Genomic DNA, 21,318 nt, shown 5'->3' on the forward strand with positions numbered 1-21,318 from the left:
TAACATATGTGCTTTTGACTTGTTGTGTGGCCCCACACAGGGCAAAAAAAAGATTAAATGAATGCAGGTTTAAACATTCACTGACAGGAACAACAAATGATGGCAGAGGAGCTCATGAGGAGCTCGATGTCTTGACTCACTCCCAAACCAAACCACCCGTCTTTTTTGGCTGTTTCTTGTTGTAATTTTACAAACGTGCAATATTATGTTTTCACATTTTCCAGACAAGCACAAACATTTGCTCCAGCACCAAACTTAAGCGACAGCTAAAGTTGTTGTGCTAGCAGACGGTGTATAAGTGGGAGGTTTCACAGTGTGAAGGGTCGTATGGATGAATATTGGTTATTGTGAGAACACTGCAAACAAGTCAGAACTGACTTTGGCTGCTACATGGCTGATATTTGGTGTTTTCACAAACATTTCTGTTTCTTTATACAAATCTAACATTTAAAAATGGCCTCAATATACAATAAAAACAGCGGAGCTTTACTTACTGCCTCAGTGAGAAAGCTATTTCGATGACAGATTTAGTCTTAATTAGTCTCCTGTGACCTTGGAGATTCCCCTCGCCACTGGCACACACACGCATCCACACAATGGATGGCCAACAATAGCATCAAATGTGGCAAAACGGTACGACACTGACGGCAGTGACAGCAACACAAATAGCCAGTCGGTCTAGCAGGAGCCACGCAGAGTGAGTGGCAAACAGAGGGACGCGAGGGGGGTCAGTGAAAGAACTGGAATGGCAGAAACAGTGAAATATCATTTCATCACTGTTCTTTATTTCGCAGGCCGGTGATGAAACGGCATGATCGAACATGCTGACGGCTATGTTGGAGGTCCTCAAGCTCTAATAACTGGTGTGGAAGTAGCGATGGGAAACAGTAACGTGGATTTGTCAGGAGATGAGAGGGAAGACTCGTTCATGATATCTGGCCCTGAGAGGAGCTGTCACACTTGCTGTACAGTGAGTTAGCTGGTTAACCTGCGGTGTAGGCTTTGAAATGCAGCATTACAGAAAGTAATCCCGGTCGCTCCAACATTTTGGAATGTGGGCTTGCATGGCCATATTTCCTATGAGTTAACACTTGATATTTACTGTATCTGCACTTATGAAAACATTGATATTTTGAGCTAACATGCAGAAGCCGCAGAAGAGGGAAAAACAACTATATTGCCTGTTGGGTCTGTTTGCATCTCACCCTGTGTGTAAACATCACTGTATTTGCCGAAGATGCAGCCCTTTCATTATGTGGGAGCCTGTGACAGAGTGGAGTCTGGTTTGTTTGGTTAATTTGGTTAATTTATTGATGTGAGTGAGTGTAATTAATTGCACAGAATTCTTGGAAGCAAGCTGCCATTAATTAGTTTATTTAATTAAGTTTACTGAAGGAATGAAGCTGCTGTCCTGAATCTTTTGTATTGTCTTAACTCAGAGGACCGAGCACTGTCTAACTGAAGCCCCGGCATCAGTTTAAAGGCTTAACAAAACCTTCACAGGCTGTTCAGTGAGAACAAGAATGAGCGTGCCACTGAAGGGCTCTGCAGTTTCACCACAACAAACTGTTAAATGTAGCTCTTTGTTTCCTGTCTGCTTGTTCGACATGGAAATCAGTGATTAACGAACACATCTCGCTCCATGATGGAGACCTACGTGTTTACTTTAGAGACGTATGATAAAGCTGCCTCTATTATACTAGGTTTATCAGCGTGCGCAGGCCTATAGCAAATATTTAAAGATGATGTTGTTGTGTGGTGGCTGCGATTTCCATCACTAACACACAGATACACACACATGCTCATACTTGTTCTCCCCTCTGGTGAAACTATGCATCCCATTTGCCAGCAGCTATCTCTTTCACACGCCTAACCGAATATACCGCCGTCACACCCAGACACGGTGGCACACATGAGAACAGGTGTTAACAGGACTGTGTTACAGCATTACAGTTATGCAGTCACCTTTATCTTGGCTCTGTTCTATAGATTACGACTTCATTTAATCACTGCTAACGTCACGATAGCACAGTTAAAGATACACAAGCATGACAGGGGAGATGGGCAGCAGAAGGTTGCTCAGGGTGCAGCTGGCCTTGAGACGACAAAGAGTGAGAATCGTGGGTAGGTTGGCTACATGACTGAAATGCAAATGTAATATTAGCACTGAAGTGGGGCCGGATGATATGACCAAAGATTGATGTCAGCCCCTGAATGATGCAGACTCTATCAGCCGGTCAGGAGCCAGTATCTCCAAATTCATTAGTTTGTATAAAAATGCTTCAACAGCATCAAGAGTTTCATCCAAATCTCCTGAGCAGTGTCTGACACTTTCAATGACTTTACACACACTCCAGAAAAGAGGCGAATCATAAAAAGTAGGTTTCACAGTCAGACAGATGTGGTGATGTTGCCAGGCGACGAGACACCAGGAAGTCACTACACCTGGCCAAGAAACCAAACAACCACAATGTAATGTATCGTTTTTACACTTGGATGACTACCTTTAATGATCACTCCTTTCATCCCACCACATTGGCAATTGTGCCTTTATTGATAGCAGCACTTGAGAGACAGACACGAAACATGGGGCAGAGAGGGGTGTGACGTTTGATAAAGGTTTTTCCGCTGGCACCACGGGCCTGAGCTGAACTATAAGCTCTGATCTGTATTTGCTCCCGACTGACAGGGACAACGAAACCTCTTTTGACCCATCAGGGTAATATGCAAAGTTCTGTTTTTCTGGAAATCCAGTGAGCCTCATTCCAGACACACAGCGTGTGAGGTACAGGTGGTTTTCCCACACTCCAAAAATGTGGATGATCGACTATTATATGACTATGATGTGATGCACAAATTGAATGGTGAAACGCACATCTGCTACGGAGCTTTTACTAGGGGGGGGGGGGGTAATGAATGAGAGCTAGACAGCATTGCCACATATCAGTGCTGCTCTAACCAGACTAATGACGCATGTGGTGTTTTCTCACGCACACATCAACAAACACAGTTAGGTGTGATCTCGCTCTCTCAAGCAGGTTACAGAGTAAAACTTTGGCAACTTCAGGGTGCGTGTGTGTGTGTGTGTGTGTACGGCATTGTGTTCTGCTCAAGGACGACTCGAGTGTAACTGGGCCAAGCTGCAGCAGATAAACAGCCACACACACACGCACACACACTGATCTAAGTACAGTAGTTGGACTCAGTGAAAGTAGGTCTGCTATAATACAGAAAAAGCCTCCAAGGTGCAGATGTGTGTGTGTGTGTGTGTGTGTGTGTTTGCAATACTCTAATGAAGTGTAATGCCAGCAGAGTAGAAAGTGTGTGTGTGTCATTTCACTGTATCGTTATGTGTATGTGTTAGTTTTAGTGTGCTTTAAACAAAAAATGGGTTAACACAAATCCGTTCTGCTCCTGCGAGTGTGTGTGTGTGTGTGTGTGTGTGTGTGTGTGTGTAAGTGTGTGAGAGAGAGAAGGAGAGAGCAAGACAGAGATTCTCTGACATTTTCATTTTCAGATACGGTGTGTCCGTGGGTTATGTTGTTGTGACTTGGCTCATGTTTGTGTGTGTGTCTTCCTCATTTTGTGTTTCTTTGAGTGTGTTTTCTGTGGGTATGTGTGTGTGTGTGTGTGTGTGTGTGTGTGCAGTCTGCCCTAAATTACCTGTCCAGAAGACAGAGTGCGTGCTGGCCAGCAGCGTAGCTGCTGCGGCGCCGCTTCCATTAACGGCAGCGATCATTCACAATCTGATGGGCAACAGCTAGCTGTTGCCACGGCAACCTGCTGCATGTCTGCCAAATATTATTTGGGTACATGTTGTTACACTGTAACTAATCTCAGTGATCTGACTGCTATAGGATAAGGCTCCAGAAAGGTTATTATGGTGAACAAGATGTTAAATGAAGACAAGAGGCAGCTGAGTTATGAGCAAATAAAAGAAAAAATAAAAATGACTCTATGCGATAAAACTAACTACTGAAATAAAAACGTCTCTTTCATTGGTTACAGTTACCAACTGGATCACACAGATGACACATCAAGGCTGGACAGCCTCAAGTTGCATTTAAGCTAATACAAAATGTTGCCGATAAGTTGATGGCGGCAAAGTTTTGGGGACTTTCTTTCAGGGATGAACTGCACAATGTTTCAAGTGTGTTGGACTCATGGCCACACTACATTAACTAGGTTTTTAGGTGTACAAACAAATCCAGGTTGCAGGGGGAAGCTAACAAGTGGCCCAGTAGCGCTGGGTATTGTTCATACGTTTTTTTAAACTGGTACTGGTACCAGTACCTTGACTGTGATACTATACCAATTTTAGAAAACTCAACCTGGATACCTGGAGTAAAATGAAGAAACCGATGGAATATCTCTACATTATGGCCCTAAACAAACAATAGAAATTAAAGATAACAATTACAGCAAACAATACGGCAGCAACACCCTGTTGTAGCATCTAGTCTGCTTAATCCAAAAAAACAAAGAAGACAGAATGGCTGTATGGGTGACGTTTGTGGTCCTGGGAAACAGTGACAGAGTGAGACCTCTTGCTTTGCACAAGCATGCTGCACGCTTGCCGGCTCACTGATGAGATTTACCCCTTAGGTATAAAAGTTTGGTCCTGATACTTGTTAGCTTTTCAGCTTTTGCCAAGACGTCCAGACAGTCGTATAGAACCAGAGAGCTAAAATGCAGTAATCTTAAGCTTTACAATTGTATATTTTTACTGAATGATGGATTTCATCTGATTATAATGTAAGAAATCGTGGATTATACGTTTTCTTGATTTATAATCCTAAAAAAGCAAAGTAAAGAATAACACTCGCCTAATTACGAGAACACATCTATCTTGTGGCGAGTGGATAAAAGTGGTTTGTCACAGCTGTTTTTTCTCCCACCGTCATGAGGAATTTTCAGAATAGAGCAGTTTCAACAGCTTCCACATTGACAGTCACCTAACAAAATTGATTACTAACTGCACTCAATCCAGACCCATCAATTACAAGAAAATGCAATGTATTAATATTATTTTACTGGTGCAGGTGGTGTAAATTATAGCCTTTACAGCATTCGTGTCCTTTACTACGGTTAAAATATTTGTAAAACCAGCTGAATGCGACCACTTCTCTGGCTACTTTTTAACTGCACCTTGGGAAAGGTTTTATCTTAACTGAAGCACACGGAGCAGGCTTCACTGAACAAGGAAATATTCCATTACAACAACAAAACACTGAGGGCCTGAATTGAACAATTTAAGTCTCAGTTTGTGCCCTGTGATGCGTGTGTGGAGCAAATTTCCTGTTCATATTAACACTGCAGCTACATGGTGAATATCAACAGAGCGCCGCACTTGTATGTCAGTTGTGACTGAGGCAGTCTGATTGATAATTCATTCAGCGCCACACATCCTCACCTCAGTGGGCAGTGGGTTTTTCAGGTGAGGCTAACACATTAATTCAATATTACTGTGATCGCAATCATTATTGTGCGGACTGTGAGCATCGCACAGCCTCTACTCTCCATTTTATATGACAGGCCACGGGGTTGTGTAAGGAGGGAACTCAAAGAGCACAAAACAGGAAAAGAGTGTTGTTCTTTCAGAGCAGAAGCGTTCTGAGTTTCTGTTGACAGCAGATGGTGGAAGGAAAGGAAGGCTGATTGAAAAATCAATTCCAACATATTTATCCTTTAGCGGTGGAACAGGACACCCCTAGCGGGCCCTGAGGCCAACCCCTTAGGCTTATATGTGCTTCTATTCCGCACCCTCATTGCTCTTCATTACAATTCCTCTTTTCCACTCTGTTATCTCTTCTTCCTCCTCTGCTCTGGTATTTTGTTATATTTTGCGCTGCCACTGTCAGAAGCAGCAGAGCCTCAAGGGAAAATATGCTAAGCTGCTTTCAGACTTGCCTTTCTGTTCAGGTAGAGGCTGCACACACAAAAACCTGGCAACTGTTACATTTCCTTTCAAATAAATGCTAAAAAAAATTGTGATCTAAAACATTTTTCATGTAAATAAATACTCCTTTATTCTGTCTGCCTTGTTCAACATTGATTTATTGGATGTCCAGTTTTCCAGCAGGTCTTCTACATGCTTCTCTGAGCGTTTTGCATTGTGGTTAATATATAGTTAATGTATCCCAGTCAGTTCAACCCTCATGTGCTTCGGCTGCAGTTGAATGAATGAATCATGGGAAATCTGAGAATGAATTAAGCATCGACACTTGAGCAAATCGCTGTTATGGTTTGCCGACTGAAGACGTTCGGCTGCTCAGGATGAACGCTGGCTGTGATCAAGTGGTTCCAGCAGGATGTACAGGTAAGGCAGGGAAGCTTGAAGTAAATGCAACACCCAGCGCAGTCTGAAAGTATTTCCCTGCGGATAACCACAACACTGGCTGCCAGATTTAATCTTGATTTATTCGGGAAACAGGGTCTGCTCTGTTTCAGCGACGTTCTGATTAACAGGGCCGTAGCCAGGATTTAAGAAATACTGAGGGGGCTAATTTCTTGCAGCATAGCACGACTATAAATTATTATAAAACCGCTTTTTATTTATTCATTCACTCGTTCAATTATATTTTCTGCCAAGTTTATGATATATGATGGTCGAAATGCTGTTTCAATGCCTTCTTCACGCTGCCAGGATAACACTGAATCCCTCCACTTCTCATAAATAATACAAAGGACATGACCTTAGTGTGAATCCTCAGATTTCCGGACATTTGTATTTCTCAAAGGCAACAACAGAGTGTGTTTCTGTGTGTGTGTGTGTGTGTGTGTGTGTGTGTGTGTGTCAGAGAGAGAGCAATTGTAATGTACACTCACAATCTCTCTCTCATTGTTCTATCAATTCAAATTTGCTGAAATGTTCATAAAAATCAGAAATTATTACATTATTGAAAACAGTCATAAAACAGTAATAAAATATAAGTTATGTTGGGCCCTGAATCACACTGATTCAAACATGTTAGATGACAAATGTACTTTTTCATCCACTGTGTCTGCTGAGAGCAGAGCTGCAACAAGTTTATTTCAGCACAAGTTACCACACAACATCTTCTGTTGACTTCTAATTTGGTTTTGAGAGACCAACGGCCTGCAGGAAGACACTGAACAACACCGCTCACGTCGCTACAACTCCACTGACCCCCAGCACCCTGTCGTCCGTGATCACCAAAATATGGTCACCCTCCCAACTGCTAACTTCATCATAACAAGCAACATTTGTCTCCCAGCAGGCCGTGGCCCTGATTTCTCCCTCGAACAGCAGATGTTGTTGTCGAGACCCTTTAGGATTGCACAACAGGCCTGAAACCAAATCCTCCACTCAGGAGCATTAACATCGAGTGTCCTGTTTCCTCAGCTGCCCCGCAGCACCTGCATTCATTTTGCGTCCCTGCAACATGCATCTGTGTCTGCACATCGTTCTGTAGGGGTGCATGTCTAACATCTCCATCCTCTACTGTGTTTCCGGAAAAAATTTAATAGATAATGAGTAAAAAGCGTTTTGTCTTGCTTCCATGAACTGACAAACTGAGTCACAGAGGGATATCAGGGCAAGCTGCCCCAGACAAATATGGCAAGAGTGAAGTGTTTCTGATGTGTAATGCCAAGCTTCAGAAAAATCTGACTTCATTATGTAAAGCAAATGGTACAGCATGAGCTAAATGCTACTGGAATGAAGTGACAAAGTGAAGGGTTATGAGAAAGAAGTGTTTAAAGGTTTGGGCAGTGTGTGTTGTAACATGGAAAACATCTGAACTTAGACTCAGAAAATGATTTTGAGTGTCTGAATGATTAGTGAACACGTGGCTGTGTTTACATGCATGAGCAGCAGCACGCCAGCGTGCACACAGCTGTCAGATGACGGGGCCATGTGTGTCACTACAGCACAGAGACAACGGGCTTTCAGCACGGGGCCATTATAAGCTGGATGTGATCGCAGAGAGGCTTAAAATAGAGCGCTGATCCGATAATGGACTAAAGTTTATGATCATTAATACTCAGAGGTCTGGACACACGTGTCAATCTGTGCAGAGGGACGGACGGTGCCCCTCCCCCTTCACACACATACACACACACATGATGTCACATTAAATGCATTTAGTGATGAGGGAAGTCCTGACAGCTGGCAAATGCAAGTGTTTCATTTGCTGCATGTAGGAAGAGGAAAAAGTGACTTTTCCCCTCTGCTGCTTTTAAATGTCCTGCTCAGTGTGTGTGTGTGCCTCTGTGTGTGTGTGTGCACGTGTGGCCGGGTTGTGTGACATGACTGTAGCTCAAATTTAGTAGCGCTGAGATGCCAAACTGAGATCGGCATATTCGGCGCTCATCTACGCTGAAACCATCAGCGTTCTAAAACTAGAAGACACACAAAAGCATCAACGTCAGCAACGATGCCAACGACAACAGCATCAGCAACAGCATCGTCAACAAAGCAACTACAACAACAACAACACCATTAAAGGAACATTTGCATCTTGGTCTCATTTGAGCTATAATTCATATCAGCAACGTGGAAAGACAAAACAAAGATGAACTATAAAATTCAGGGTGTGTTCACTGTCAGTTTTACCCCTGCATGCAGCGCTAGGTAATCTGTCAATCACAAGTTAATGATTAGGGTTGGCCGATTAAATCAAACAGAATGAATAATGAATATATTGGCTATCTGTGATTTCCTGATTCCATAGTCGGTTGTTGATGTTTGTTTTTTTGGGGGGGGGGGGGGGGGGGGGGGGTCTTGTAATTTGTGATTTTTGTAATTTCATTCTGCTAGTTTACTGGTCTGCCTCCAAAGAGTGAGAGCCGCTGCTCAGCGACAGACTCTGATCAATGAGCCCAGTCGCACAAAGAGGCAGCAGGGAAAAGCAGCATGTAGAGCCAAAATATTCTCTCATCTACTTCTGTGATTTAAGGGTTTCTTCTGACCAATGGCTGCATGTTTCTGTTTAATACGAGAAAAATCACATTTTGTGAATTGACTTTGTATACTCATTCATTTCACTAAAAAAAAAATCTAAGAAACATAGCGAACTCGCTGGTCATGGGTGTGTGGGTTGGCACATACCCGACACAGACGATAAATAGCAACAAAAGTCAGCATCAACCAATATGAAGATCACATCAACAGTATGCCAACAACATCATCAAGGTCACGAACAACACAGAAAACGTCAGCATTCCCCACCAACATAATGGCTGGAGACATCAGTGAAGCCAACAACAACAACAACAACCGGTTCATTACAGCAACAAACAACAAGTAACAGCCTGAGAGAAGGACTGAACCGAAGAAAAACTGGCAGAAAAAGAGAAGAGGACGGAACAGACGGAGAGGATAAGCCTGCCGACGTACTGTGAGTATTCAAATTACGCTCCAATGTGTTTGTGAATGTGTACACGCATGCACAAATTTAGAAACACACAGGCCCGCCCGCCCACGCACGCACGCGTATACACACACACACACACACTAGGGCTGAACAATTAATCAAAATATCATTGAAATCGCAATGTGGCCCGGTATTATTATCCAAATCGCAGGGGCTGCAGTTTTTTGGTAAAGGTCAAATGTGTCACAACATATCATTAAAGATGAAGCATTGTGGTGCAACAGATCTGCCCCGGCCTACAAATCATATCCTCCAGGTTTTTTTTTTTTTTTTTGCAGCCCCAACACACACACACACACACACACACACACACGCATGTGAATCTAACAGTACTACACATCTAGGCACACACACTGTCAAAACTCATGGGCCAGCAGTCCACTGATGAAGTCGGTTTTGTTACAAAGCAAACAATCATCTTTTGTTCTATTTATAAGTTTTTATTTATACCAGGGATAAAAGCAAAATCTGCATTGTGTCCTCTTCAACGATGTTAAAAAAAAAACGTTAAAAAAAGAGGAAAGCTTGTTTAAGTTTAACACAGGGACACACACGGAGATGTATGACAGAGGTAGAGACATAAAGAGGAAGATATAGAGACATAAAGAGACGGGGGGGGCTCTGCAGTCCCAGAAACAGTGGAGAGAACAGTGCCAGCAGCAGGGAAGTAGAGCATCAATTAAGGGCAGAGTGCCCTAGATGGCACAGTGACATTCCCACAATGCATCACCATCACGGCCACCGCTTCACTTTCTCTATCTCACTCGCACACGCACTTTGTCTTTGTGCAGAGCTGCTTGGAAAGACGATCCACGGCGTGCATGTAGTCCCTGACCTCTAGCCTCTCAACCCACAGTCCAACACATGAGGCTGATCTAAACCTCGGCAAACGTGGCGCTGAGTGACTGTGAGCCCAAATTTGCTCACAGTGACAAAAGTACACATCCATACTGGCTCCCTGTCTCTCCTCTTCTTCGTCGGTTTTTTTTTTTCTGTCTTTTGGACTTGTTCGCACTGTGATCCCTCCTGCTGGGAGCTGTGGACTAAATGAGACACACACACACACACACGCACACACAACAAAGAATACACTCCTGTAGGTCTTAAATTATTGAACAGTGAGCAACAGGGACACACACAGAATACACACCAGGGGAGGGTAATAAGACACTGAGGAGAGCCTCATGTACATGCCTGCAAACACACACACACACCTGCCAACAGATAATACTGGCAAGATTAATCCAGTATTAGGGGACAGAAAATGGTATGTCACACACTCAGAAGGGGTATTATAAGGCCCAGAACAGAAGACGCACATGCACACACTAGCCAGTGTATGCAAGGGTGACCCCATGTGAGGAGCCAGTGTCACATCTGTGATGTCACATCCTGTCAGTACAGATGCAGCTCAGAAACGCTGACGCAGAAACATTTATCACTGCAGTAACACTCGGTCTTAAGCCTTGGGTTTCCCACATGTGCTGCTGCACATGAACGCAACGCTGCTGCTGGTGAAACGGACTTATTCAGCCTGCTGGCTGATTTTGCACAACACATTTTTTTGTTCGGTTCCAGGCTGCTGCTTTCATCCCTGCTCCGTTCGCCTCATCACGCTCATAAAAACTCTCATCTGTTTCCGACTGAGTCACCGCAACCATCTCTCCTCTTCCTCTACCTCTCCTTCATCCTGCTTTTCCATGCTAATCGCTCCCCCATCTCCCACACACTCCCCCCTTCCTCTTTTCTGCTGATGCATCAGGTTCAAAGATCCGTCAGCAACTCTGGTTAATGTGTGGCTAAAACATGGCCGACTTGGATCACTGAGCCAGTCTGCATCCAAAGTGTGTGAGTCACACCTGGTCCACATTTCAGGTGTGTTTGTCAGCTCTTCATTCTGTCATTATACAACATGAGTGAACTTCATTCTATTCGGGGGAAGTTTTCGTAATCCCTGGACGGTTAATCCCAATCTGCCTCCGCTCTGACTGTCCCCCTCCAGGCAGCCGTCCGAACAGACGCAGCTCATCCCTCTCAGCAGGAAACGCAGAGGGGGCAACACAACACGCTTACAGGGACTGGCTGTCAGAGACTCAGGGGGTGTCGACTTGTGTTCTGTTGCTGTTTGAACGAGGAGTGGGAAGAAAACGGAACATGGATGAAGAAGAGGAACAGAAGGAATTTTTGAGCCTGGATCTGGAGAGTAAAACCTCCGTCATGTCCCACGTGAAAGACTGGGAGTGCAACACTGTTACTGCGCTGCCGAGAGGCTGAAATTCCTGCGGTCTGTCAAAGCCTCGCTGTCATCAACAAGAAGATCTCCTGGGGGGATATTACAGAATGTGCCAAAAAAGATGAAGCACTGGATCACTGTAAGATCCACTAACAGCCACAGTCAACCTAAATCATTGTACAAGTCCCTGTGTAAACACCTCAAACAGCAGAGCAGAGTAGGAGTATTAGCTGTGGTGTAAGAGGTTCAAAAATGTTCAGAGGGTCAGTGAACCTGCCATAAATTCATGAATACTGAACACATCAGCATCCAGCATGAGGAGTAGTGCACAGAGTTTGTCGGAAAAGTGAGGGTTTTGAATACCCTAAATATGACAGGAATTTCATAATGTGGCTATTATAGCACGGGTCCAGGCAACAGCAGTTATTAGCCCGATGTAAAACCCCAACATCCTGTCTTTTACACGCATTATAAAAATACTGCACCTGATGTACCACAAAGCAGGGGCTCGCATCCAGGGGGCACAAGTTACCGGGAGGAGCGTGGAGAGGCGAGCTAGCTAAAAAGTCAAACCGAGCTAACATGGATAAATGGTGGAAACAGGTAAAAGTAACGCGCACACAGTTCAAATGGTGAGCTAAAAGTAGTGTTTTGAAGTCTCAGACTTCGGTGTTAGTGCCGGTAAGGTGACTGTGAAGTCGCTGTGGAGCCCAGTGGGAGTGTTGTTCTAATATCACAGAGATATGTGACGCGAAGTTAGTCAAAGCGGCGTGTACTCACGTGCCGAGGACTTCTTTAAAATCAAAAATCTTCTTGATGTCGTCGACTTGTTTTTTCCACGTCTCTCCTCTGCCGGTGTCTCCGTTCTCCCGTGCCATGGCGCTGCTTTACCGGCCCAAGTCCGACCGACACTGGGCTGCGGGAGGAAGGATGCGGAGGAGGGCGGGTAAAAATATTAATATGTTTTTTCACAAAAGAAGAAGAAGGTCGTGAGCGTGAGGGGCTGGACGGTCCCGGTGGTCTGCGCTCCGCTGCTGCAGGACCATGTGAGTCCTGCAGGTTACCGTGTCCCTTCTGCCTCCCTCCTCCTCTTGTTCCCGCTCTCCCTCCTCCTCCTTCTCCTCCTCCTCCCCCCCTCCGGCCGTCTGGGCAGCAGCTGTCAGCGTCACGAGGAGGTAACAGCGCTTCTCCTCGGGACCTTCAAAATTAAAGCCTGTTGATAGTGCAACAGCATGACAGCATGTTTTCACCTATTATATTTGCTTTTAAGATATTCCCGTAACAATAAAGTAAAATCTACTACTTTTCCCACTGCTGGGGCTGATAATATAATATCACATTCATCACCATTATTATTGATAGAAATAATAAATGAACAGCAGAAAGAGTCAAATCAAAGCAAGAACCCTGAAATTCGGTTGGACAAATAGGAAACATACAATGAATATGAATGTGGTTTATAAAAGACTTATAGGTCTATATATAACCAAAACAACATATAAACCATATAAAGCAAGCAGAGCTTTATCTAGTGGTCTTAACTGTCTAAAGTGTTAGTGATGCTTTTGAGAGAGATTTCTGTTGTGGAAGAATTTCTCCACTCAAAAGCCTCTGTGTCTGTTGTTTAATAAAAAAAAACCAAAAACAGCTAGTAGCATGCTAGTATCAGTTTCCAACGTTTCTTAAACAATTCGTCATTTCTGTCCTGCTTTTATTTTGAAGACAAGGTTTCCTGTGTTACGCCGGTTGCGCGTGTCTATCTTGACAGCGGACCTGCTGCCACCTGCAATTGTCTGCACACCGTTAATTGCTGCGCTGTCGGCGCGTTTTCGGGACTCCAGTCCTCAACCAACAAATTTATGCGTTAAAAGTCTTGGTTTTCTCTTGTTGACTCCATAACTGTGCTGTATAATTACCCTTAAACCGAGCCGTATTGTGGCAGCGCATGCTGTTATGGCAGTAAAGGGAGCTGCTGCTCATGCATCCCGTCCGACACGCACAGCGAGCGAGGTGTGTATGTGAGTCTGGTCAGGACGTGGCAGCAGTAAATTCGCAATGCGCCAGCTTGCTGACAACAACCATCACGCTCCCATCACCATTCGGGATCCCCACAGGCGTCGACATGGCTCAGCACAGCCGACCGGGGATCAGCGGTGACCCCCTGCTTCAGATGCAGGCTCACCTGGGTTAAACCGGCCCGCATAACACCTGGATTACAAAGTTTCAGATTGCAGGGGAACACTGATCCCCAGGACTCTGACAGCTGCAGGTGCTGAGGTCAGCTCAGGCCGGGTTACTCCGCTCACACACACACACACTAGTCCGGACTCCTGGCCTTGCTGCTGTGTGTCTGTGTAATACCGGTGGGGGACACAGGAGGGAGGGAGAGAGAGGGACAGGATAATGTGTTGCAGCTTCAGCTGCTCATGAGTATTCCGGCTGCAAACTACTGCAGCTCTTCTTCAGCAGCAACCCAGGAAAACTCCTCTCCCTCCCCCCTTGCTCCTCCTCATGCTTTAGTCTGAGTCAGCAAATCTGACCTTCCCCATAATGAAAGATGATTACCCAGCTGCAAAAGAAGGAGGGCAGAGGGGAGGAGGACATCAGAGAGATGGTGAACAGAGGTATGAAGGTCGAGGGGGGGGGGGTTTAAGGAGCAGATTCCCCCGTATGCAGCTTAAACACTGCCATAAATTGTAGTCGACCTGTTTGCACACATACGGAGATGATCACACTGGCTGAGCAAAAACGAGGAACCAAAGAAGGTGCAGAGGCTTGTTTTCTGCTGTTTGCATGAAAAATGCATCCATTGCAGCTTTTCTTCAGACAAACTCGTCCACATGGGCTTCTGTCTCTGCTTTGCGTCTGATTGCTCGTAGCACAGGGGTCATTTATCATCAGGTGCGTTACTCTGCACCGGCTAAGTTTGTCGAAACTCTGCAGCAGTCTGTGCAGGTTTCCTCGGCAGCAGACGTCCATCTGTAGATTCTTGGGATTTTGAGAGGATGGGTGGTGAGATGCACTACAATATGTCAGCCCATCATCTAATCCTAATTTTCCTCATTTTAAAGCTGTGTTAACTGATTTCTTTGGCCACTATGGGACTGCAACAAGCTCTGAATTAACATTAACGTTAACATGTTGTCCTGTTATAAAGGTGAAGGTGTTCGCAGTTGCCTGTTTACGTATCCAGCAGATCTGGAGCAACATAAGTGTCCACCAGACGACCAGCCTTTCATCTCCACCAACTCCTGGGGGAAATATCTGGCTCTAAATGCTCCACTCTGCTCACGGCCTTGTTGCTATCTTTGTCTGTCTTCTGTTTGGTGGTGGGTGATGCAGCGTGCAGTCAGTTTATGACGGCTTTTCCGCTGAAAACAGCTAGAAAACCAGAACAATGAGCTGAGAGACACTCCATCGAGCCGAAGGAAACTGAGTCTGGAGATGATCCTCTGTGTCTTTGTTAGTGTGAGCAGCCCCCTTTTATACACATAAGGTCATTTGATCCCTTGTTATTATAAGAATACTGAATAGTACATCTTGAAGTTACATGAAAATGCACTCAGTTGCCAGTTTATTAGGCACACTAAAGCTAATGCAATGTAATACAACCGCCCTGCAAAATATGAACAGTCCAGCATTGCATTAAGATATTTCTGTCTAATTCTGAGGAAGAATAGTTTCAACAAAAACTGAATGCTCTAACTTTAACGAAGGCAGCATTGAACACAAGGCTGTGCAGTACACTGCATTAGTTTTAGCTAAGTGCACCAAATAATCCAGCATGTGCTTGTACATCTTTTCAAGAAAACATAAGATGCTCCTTAATATTCTTATATTGTTTAGCCTATTGCTTCATCACTGGCTAAGCTTCGCATTTACCGGTGCATCGCTGCAGCAGACTGAATAAAAAAGGAAAGCATGAAGCTCAACCAAGAGCAGCCATCCGCACATCACAACCATTGCTCAGATGCCGACGTTTGCCTTAAATGCAACAAACCCTGTGCGCAGATATCCACCGCAGGTCAAAGCAGGACACCTCCTCCAGGTCTGGATGCTATGTTTACAGCCAGGTTTCATTTTTTATAATGATGATTAATGTGCAAATTCCCCACAACGTGCACCTTGTATACGTTTTCCGTCCCCGGCGCTTCACCCGGGGAGCTGTGACTCTCATCACACCAGCTCTTTCCATCTCCCCGTAATTGCTCTATCAATCCAGCGACTGCACAGCCGTGCATGCACAGCTCATTTAGCTCCCGGCATAATGAGAGCTGTTGCGTAAAAGCACAATCAATTTCTGATGTGCCGGTTTACAGCGCCCACCAGACTGACAGCCGAGCCAATACACGACAAGAAGTTTAATGGTGTTTTTTGGAGCAACAGTCTACAGCTATGCATGATGGGAAAACAGGACTCAAAAAGAGTGCCCGGAGCGGCTCGGAGCAATGAGCGTGTCAAAACTGCTCAGAGGGAAATTGGCAGGGAGAGATGGAGGAGCAGGGATGGCTGGACAGAAAAAAATTAAAGGTGACTCAGTGATGAATGGCTTTAGTGTTAAATAAAGAAGTCTGCCTCACATACACACACACGTACAATGGAATTTGAAATCCGAAGACACTTTGCTCTGCAAGACAGATACATCAACTGTTACGCTTGGTTATTTTAAAGTACAAAAGCAGGCATTCTTTAAGCGTTAGTGATTACATCTCCTTGCAGTAACACAATTTTCCCCCATGAAAAAAAAAGACAATCCATCCACATGACCATCAGCAAGGTGGCGCTTAAAACGATTAGACAACAGAAATGCATCCTCAAAGAGCAGCTAACACGCTCTGCTAATTTAACACGTCCCTAACATGATAGCTATTTAAGACACCCTGCTTTTTCAAGTGCACCTCGTACCGTTCACAGACCGCCGTGAGAGAGAGCAGGCTGAAATAAAAAATAAGCGCAGAACTGGAGAGAGGGTAAAGAGTCACTTCATGCAGAGGACACTATATACTGTAGGACTGTTGACACCAGCAGCTATTCTTCAGGTTTCAGAGGAGCCGTGTCACTGTGGAGCGTTCTCCTCTTCCTCCTCTTCAGAATCTTCCTGTTGGCTTTTCTTCTGCAGAGAGGACAGACAGCAGGGAAAGAAGTTGAAGTTCAAGATATTCCCTGTTCCCCAGTGTCTAATTCTAACCATGCTTGAGTGTGTCGTAGGTTCATTGCCGGACAACACTGGACAATTCTGAAAAACATCTCATTTCAACGTTTGCGCATGGCAACCGCTGCAGGTGACTTGGTGACGCCTGTGGTTGCTGGCGGTAACTGTCGAGTGTAAAAACATTTAATCAATGCAAATAAATAAAGCAAAAAGAATGCGTTTGGTATGATGAAAAGTTTAAATATACTGTCTTTGTGGGGGTTTTTTTAGGTGAGTATACGTCAAAAAGAATTAGCAAATGATCACATTCTGTTTTATTTGTTTTACTAAGTGTCCCAACTTTTTTGAAATTGGGGTTGTAGCAAAATATTCTTATGAAAAAGATGTAACAACATCCCACCAGTTTGAGGAAGTCGATGAGTTTGTAGGCGTCTTCGCCCGTGGAGAGGTCGACAAAGTCCCGTGGGATTCTGTAGCTCAGGCAGGGACTGGGCTGCACCGTCACCTCGCTGGTGGTGTAACGAAATGCCGGGCCTTCCTGCACATGCATAGAAACCACGTGACTAACTTTAAACTGTTAAACTGCCTTTGTCAAGGTCCTGAGGAAATCTCATGATGGCTGACCTGCTGCTGGGTGATTTCCCCACCAGACGCCAGCTCCTCCCAGCTGAACAGCAGCGAGTCGGTCACCTCTCCGAACGGGTTCAGGTCGATCAGCCACACCCTCCCCTGCAACACACACACACACACACAGGATACACACTGTAAGTGCAACTTAGTGTGCAAGGAGCTTTTCTGAAAGCTGAGTTTATCAAAATTCCCCAGAGTGCTTACCTGACTATCTCTGTAGACATCCAACACGACTGTAACAGAGGAAAAAACAGCTGTGTATTTCAGAAGTTAAAATCGCAATTAAGTGACAAATGATGCATTTGATCCAGGTTTCCCTGCATTTTCCCCCGTGCCAGTATCCTGTTTTCGACAGTAAATATTTAATGACTTGCAGAAGCAGAGGTGAGCTGAAGGAGGGGTAGAGCTGTACGCAGGCAGAGTGAGTAAAAAGGAGGCTGATGCTCACAGTCTTCGTCCAGGAAGTTGTACTGGATGTGCTGGCTGAAGAATTCCTGTATGGCCTGGCAGATCTGCGCCTCCTGCTTCGAGATGTGCTGGTAATACTGAGTGTAGTCTCTCTGGGAGATGGCTGAGAACAGACGGAAGCACCATCAGTGGAGCTTAAATTGAATTCTATAATTGTTTCTAAATTAGCCTGCTGAGTAGACGTACAGCTCAAACTTCATTATATTACCATTATGTCACACCTTTTATCCCCATATCAGACATATTTAGCTCAGTCGGCAGTGTGAAAACAGCGCCATCTTGCTGTTATGTGCTGTAAAGCAATCCAGCGTGTTTTCCCTCTGACTTAGTGGCTCATAATGTAAAACGCAGTGGAGATGTGAAGGCTGCTTTAGTTGACAACAATTACTAATATCCTAAAATGTTGATGGTTTTTCCAAATTACTGGGGAGGAAGCCCAAATGAAGACAGGTGAGGAGTTTTTACCGATCAGTTTGTTTTCTTTGACGAAGCAGCGGAACTCTCCACCGGGAATCAGCTCGCTCCACTTTCTCAGGACCAGCTGAGGACAGAAGACAAAATCCATCAGGGAGTGAGTGCGAGTGGACAAATCCTCATGTACACAGTGAGCATTAGACTTGCAACACTTGCAACATGGAGCAGATGGTCTGGTCCAACTAAATTTGACAATTTAATGACAAAAAAAAGTGTAGAGCAGCATTTTCAGGGGAGCAAAAAAAAGCCTCTCAAACTGCAGGATGGAGCTCATTTCAAACACAAGGTTAATGACTATAATCTAATAAGTTATACTGGAGACAGTATAGCACTGCTGTGCGTATAGTTTGTCTTTTGAAAGTTAAATACCTCATAGTTTATGACTGGATCTGGGGAGTCTTTGTCGCTACATACAAGGAATCTGCAAAGAAATGAATGATGGTTAAATAAATAAAACTAAAATGCACGCTTTGTAGCATCACAAGGGTTTAGAGCTTATGGTTTGTATTTTTGTTTTCACGATAATCGGAAAGTTTGAGATGGACGTCCAACAAACAAGCATATATCATAAACACATCTTTCCACTGCGGTAAATCACTCGCTGCCAAAATGTTTGTCGTGCAAAGCAGTAAAGCGTGAGGCGTCAATTCACATCACAGCTATTTCCGCAGCTGGTCTTGTGTTTTACTGCAGATTGAGAGCAGCCCGTGTACTTCACACCTGGTTAATTTTTTTTTTCTTGGTTGTCATCTAAATGCAAAATATGCATATGCGTGTGTTGATGTTGCCGGATAGCGAGGCTTACGGCTGCGTGAGGTCATGGGTGATGAAGTCGGAGCTTTTGAAGAGCAGAAATATATCGCTGAGGCTGTGACACTGCAGGGAACTGTTCAGAGCGATCCAGTTAGCATCCTGAAAAGACACACGCACAAGCGCACGCACACACACGCAAGTAATGCCTTAATCCTTAATGCTGGCAGTCTTACAAGAAGCAATTCTGATTCTTCACTGCGCTGAAAAGTACAGGGCTTTTAGCCAAAACACTGTTTGCTTATGCTACATAGAAAAAAAAGTCATGTTGACACTTTTCTAATGACATGAACACTCTACTTCCTAAAAATGAAACAGTCAAACACAGTTTTTCATCTTCCATAAACAGCCAAGTGTAGGATTTTACCAGTGGAGCGCTCCAGTTGAGTTTGGGAAAGATACGCCCACCCAGGGCGTTTATGGCCTCCAGCACTTTAGAGGTGAATTCTGGGAACTCAGGTGCCTGGCGGACACAAGGCAACATCATCATGTGGCAGTCAAAACTATTGCCACATTGAATGATATGTGTGCCACCTGCATGGAGGTCACGTGATACACATTTCTATTGCATGCAGAGAGCCGGAATGCACCATAAAAGGAGAGGGAATAATTCAAGCTTATGCAAATGCAGTTATCAGATGTTAAAAAACGTTTCAATTCAACATGTTTGATGAGCCTCAAAAATATAGACTGCATTTGAATGAGAAACATTGAATGTGCTTACAGTGACAGTGGTGGTTGTCTCATCATCTGACCACTAGAGGGGAGCAGAGGACAAGAAACAGGATCAGTTAACATTAAGTAGTTCTGATGACTGTTTAACTGTGGTGTTGATACTATAAGGTTCGGTGTACACAATAGACAAGTTCAGAACATTTGATTTCCATGTGTATTTATTCATGAAAATGTTTCATTGAAAATTAACTCTTCATTTTAAAAGTGCCTCGACTTTCAAGTAACTGTGATGGGTCAGAAAAAATCTAGTTTTATGTATGAAACACAGACTATCTCTAATTTAAATCTGCAATCGTGGCTTCTTTCTTGGCCTTTTCACAAATTTACAAATAGTTACAAATAACTTCTCAAGTAATTATGTGTAAAAAAAAAAAAAAAAAAAAAAGGTGTCTAACACTTTGCTGTGAAAACGTGAAATATATTGTGGATGTGAATAGGTGAAACAAGGACTCCACTAAAAAGAAATGAGAAAATAAGACAAGATCAGGACTGAAGCGGGCAAACAACCTTGCCTTACCTGAACGTCTTCCTCTGCGTTCGAGTCGCTGTTGTTAGTGCGTGTCTGCTGTGTGTTATGGTCGCTGAAGGGAAACAACAGAGGAGTATGTGACCACAAAAGCAGGGTCAACCTGTCACATCACCTGTCCACCACAAGCAGACCCACAGCATGTTTATATCAGATTTGTTATGCTGTTTTGTATTTATACACTTTGGCAAGACGTGATCATCAAGTTATCTCTTGTGAGTGTGTGTCAGTGGCCTCATACCTCCCAGAGACTACCAGTGTCCCATCGTCCAGTAAATAGTCTATTACATTCTGAGGCAGTGGGAGAATGAGACTGAAATAAAGCACAGCAATAAGACCACATGTAAATATATCAATAATAAACAGCAAACAGACAGAAAGTTGCTCTGAACATGAATTAATACAACTATTAAGCTAAAGGGAGGCGACACGATAGAGATGCCAGCTACTATCTTCTGCCTGGTACCTAGCATTAGCTTGCAGGCTAAATGGACAGTGTCTCACATCTACAACTGTGAAACGATTTCCTGGAATTTACGTACAAATGCCAGCGGTCTACCTTTTAATCGTATGTTTCTTGAATATCGGATACCAAACCGAAAACTGACAGTTGACAATTTGCGCCTTCTTCATGCTGCAATATCCTGTAATGGTAAAGTGTCCATCAGTAAATATCTTCCGACCTCCCGATATTTTGGAAAACTTAGGGCATTCTCAATCAGCAACTTGAAATTTAGGGGGAATATCGCTCTATTTTTTTATTGTAATGAGTTCTTTTTTATTGGATGTGATTTCCATTGTTAAAAAGTCAAGGATTTATTGCTAGAACTATGTAATAAATCTGTGCGGTCAGAGGGGGAGGTCTTTTTGAGGTGCACAGGTCGACGTGAAT

At 44.1% G+C, this 21,318-nt stretch overlaps 2 protein-coding genes across 2 annotated transcripts in view; both read right to left on the reverse strand.

Moving 5' to 3' along the window:
- camk1da (calcium/calmodulin-dependent protein kinase 1Da) overlaps positions 1-12,524 on the reverse strand; it is a 49,327-nt gene extending 36,803 nt beyond the window's left edge. Inside the window, exon 1 of the mRNA XM_041963657.1 lies at positions 12,412-12,524. Coding sequence (XP_041819591.1) covers positions 12,412-12,509 — 98 coding nt within the window. The 5' untranslated portion in view covers positions 12,510-12,524. The remainder of the gene's footprint in view (positions 1-12,411) is intronic.
- A 3,453-nt stretch (positions 12,525-15,977) lies between these two features.
- Positions 15,978-21,080, reverse strand: cdc123 (cell division cycle 123 homolog (S. cerevisiae)). The gene is made up of 13 exons (XM_041964053.1): positions 20,986-21,080; positions 20,668-20,739; positions 20,418-20,481; positions 19,890-19,922; positions 19,533-19,628; positions 19,161-19,267; positions 18,725-18,776; positions 18,347-18,422; positions 17,862-17,984; positions 17,618-17,646; positions 17,408-17,512; positions 17,184-17,321; positions 15,978-16,744 (listed from the first exon to the last, which is right to left on the reverse strand). The coding sequence occupies exons 1-13, from the start codon at positions 21,057-21,059 to the stop codon at positions 16,688-16,690; spliced, it is 1,026 nt and encodes a 341-aa protein (XP_041819987.1). The 5' UTR covers positions 21,060-21,080; the 3' UTR covers positions 15,978-16,687.
- Positions 21,081-21,318: the final 238 nt, after the last annotated feature.

This window comes from Chelmon rostratus, chromosome 22 (assembly GCF_017976325.1).
Source record: "Chelmon rostratus isolate fCheRos1 chromosome 22, fCheRos1.pri, whole genome shotgun sequence".
Lineage (NCBI taxonomy): Eukaryota > Metazoa > Chordata > Actinopteri > Chaetodontiformes > Chaetodontidae > Chelmon > Chelmon rostratus.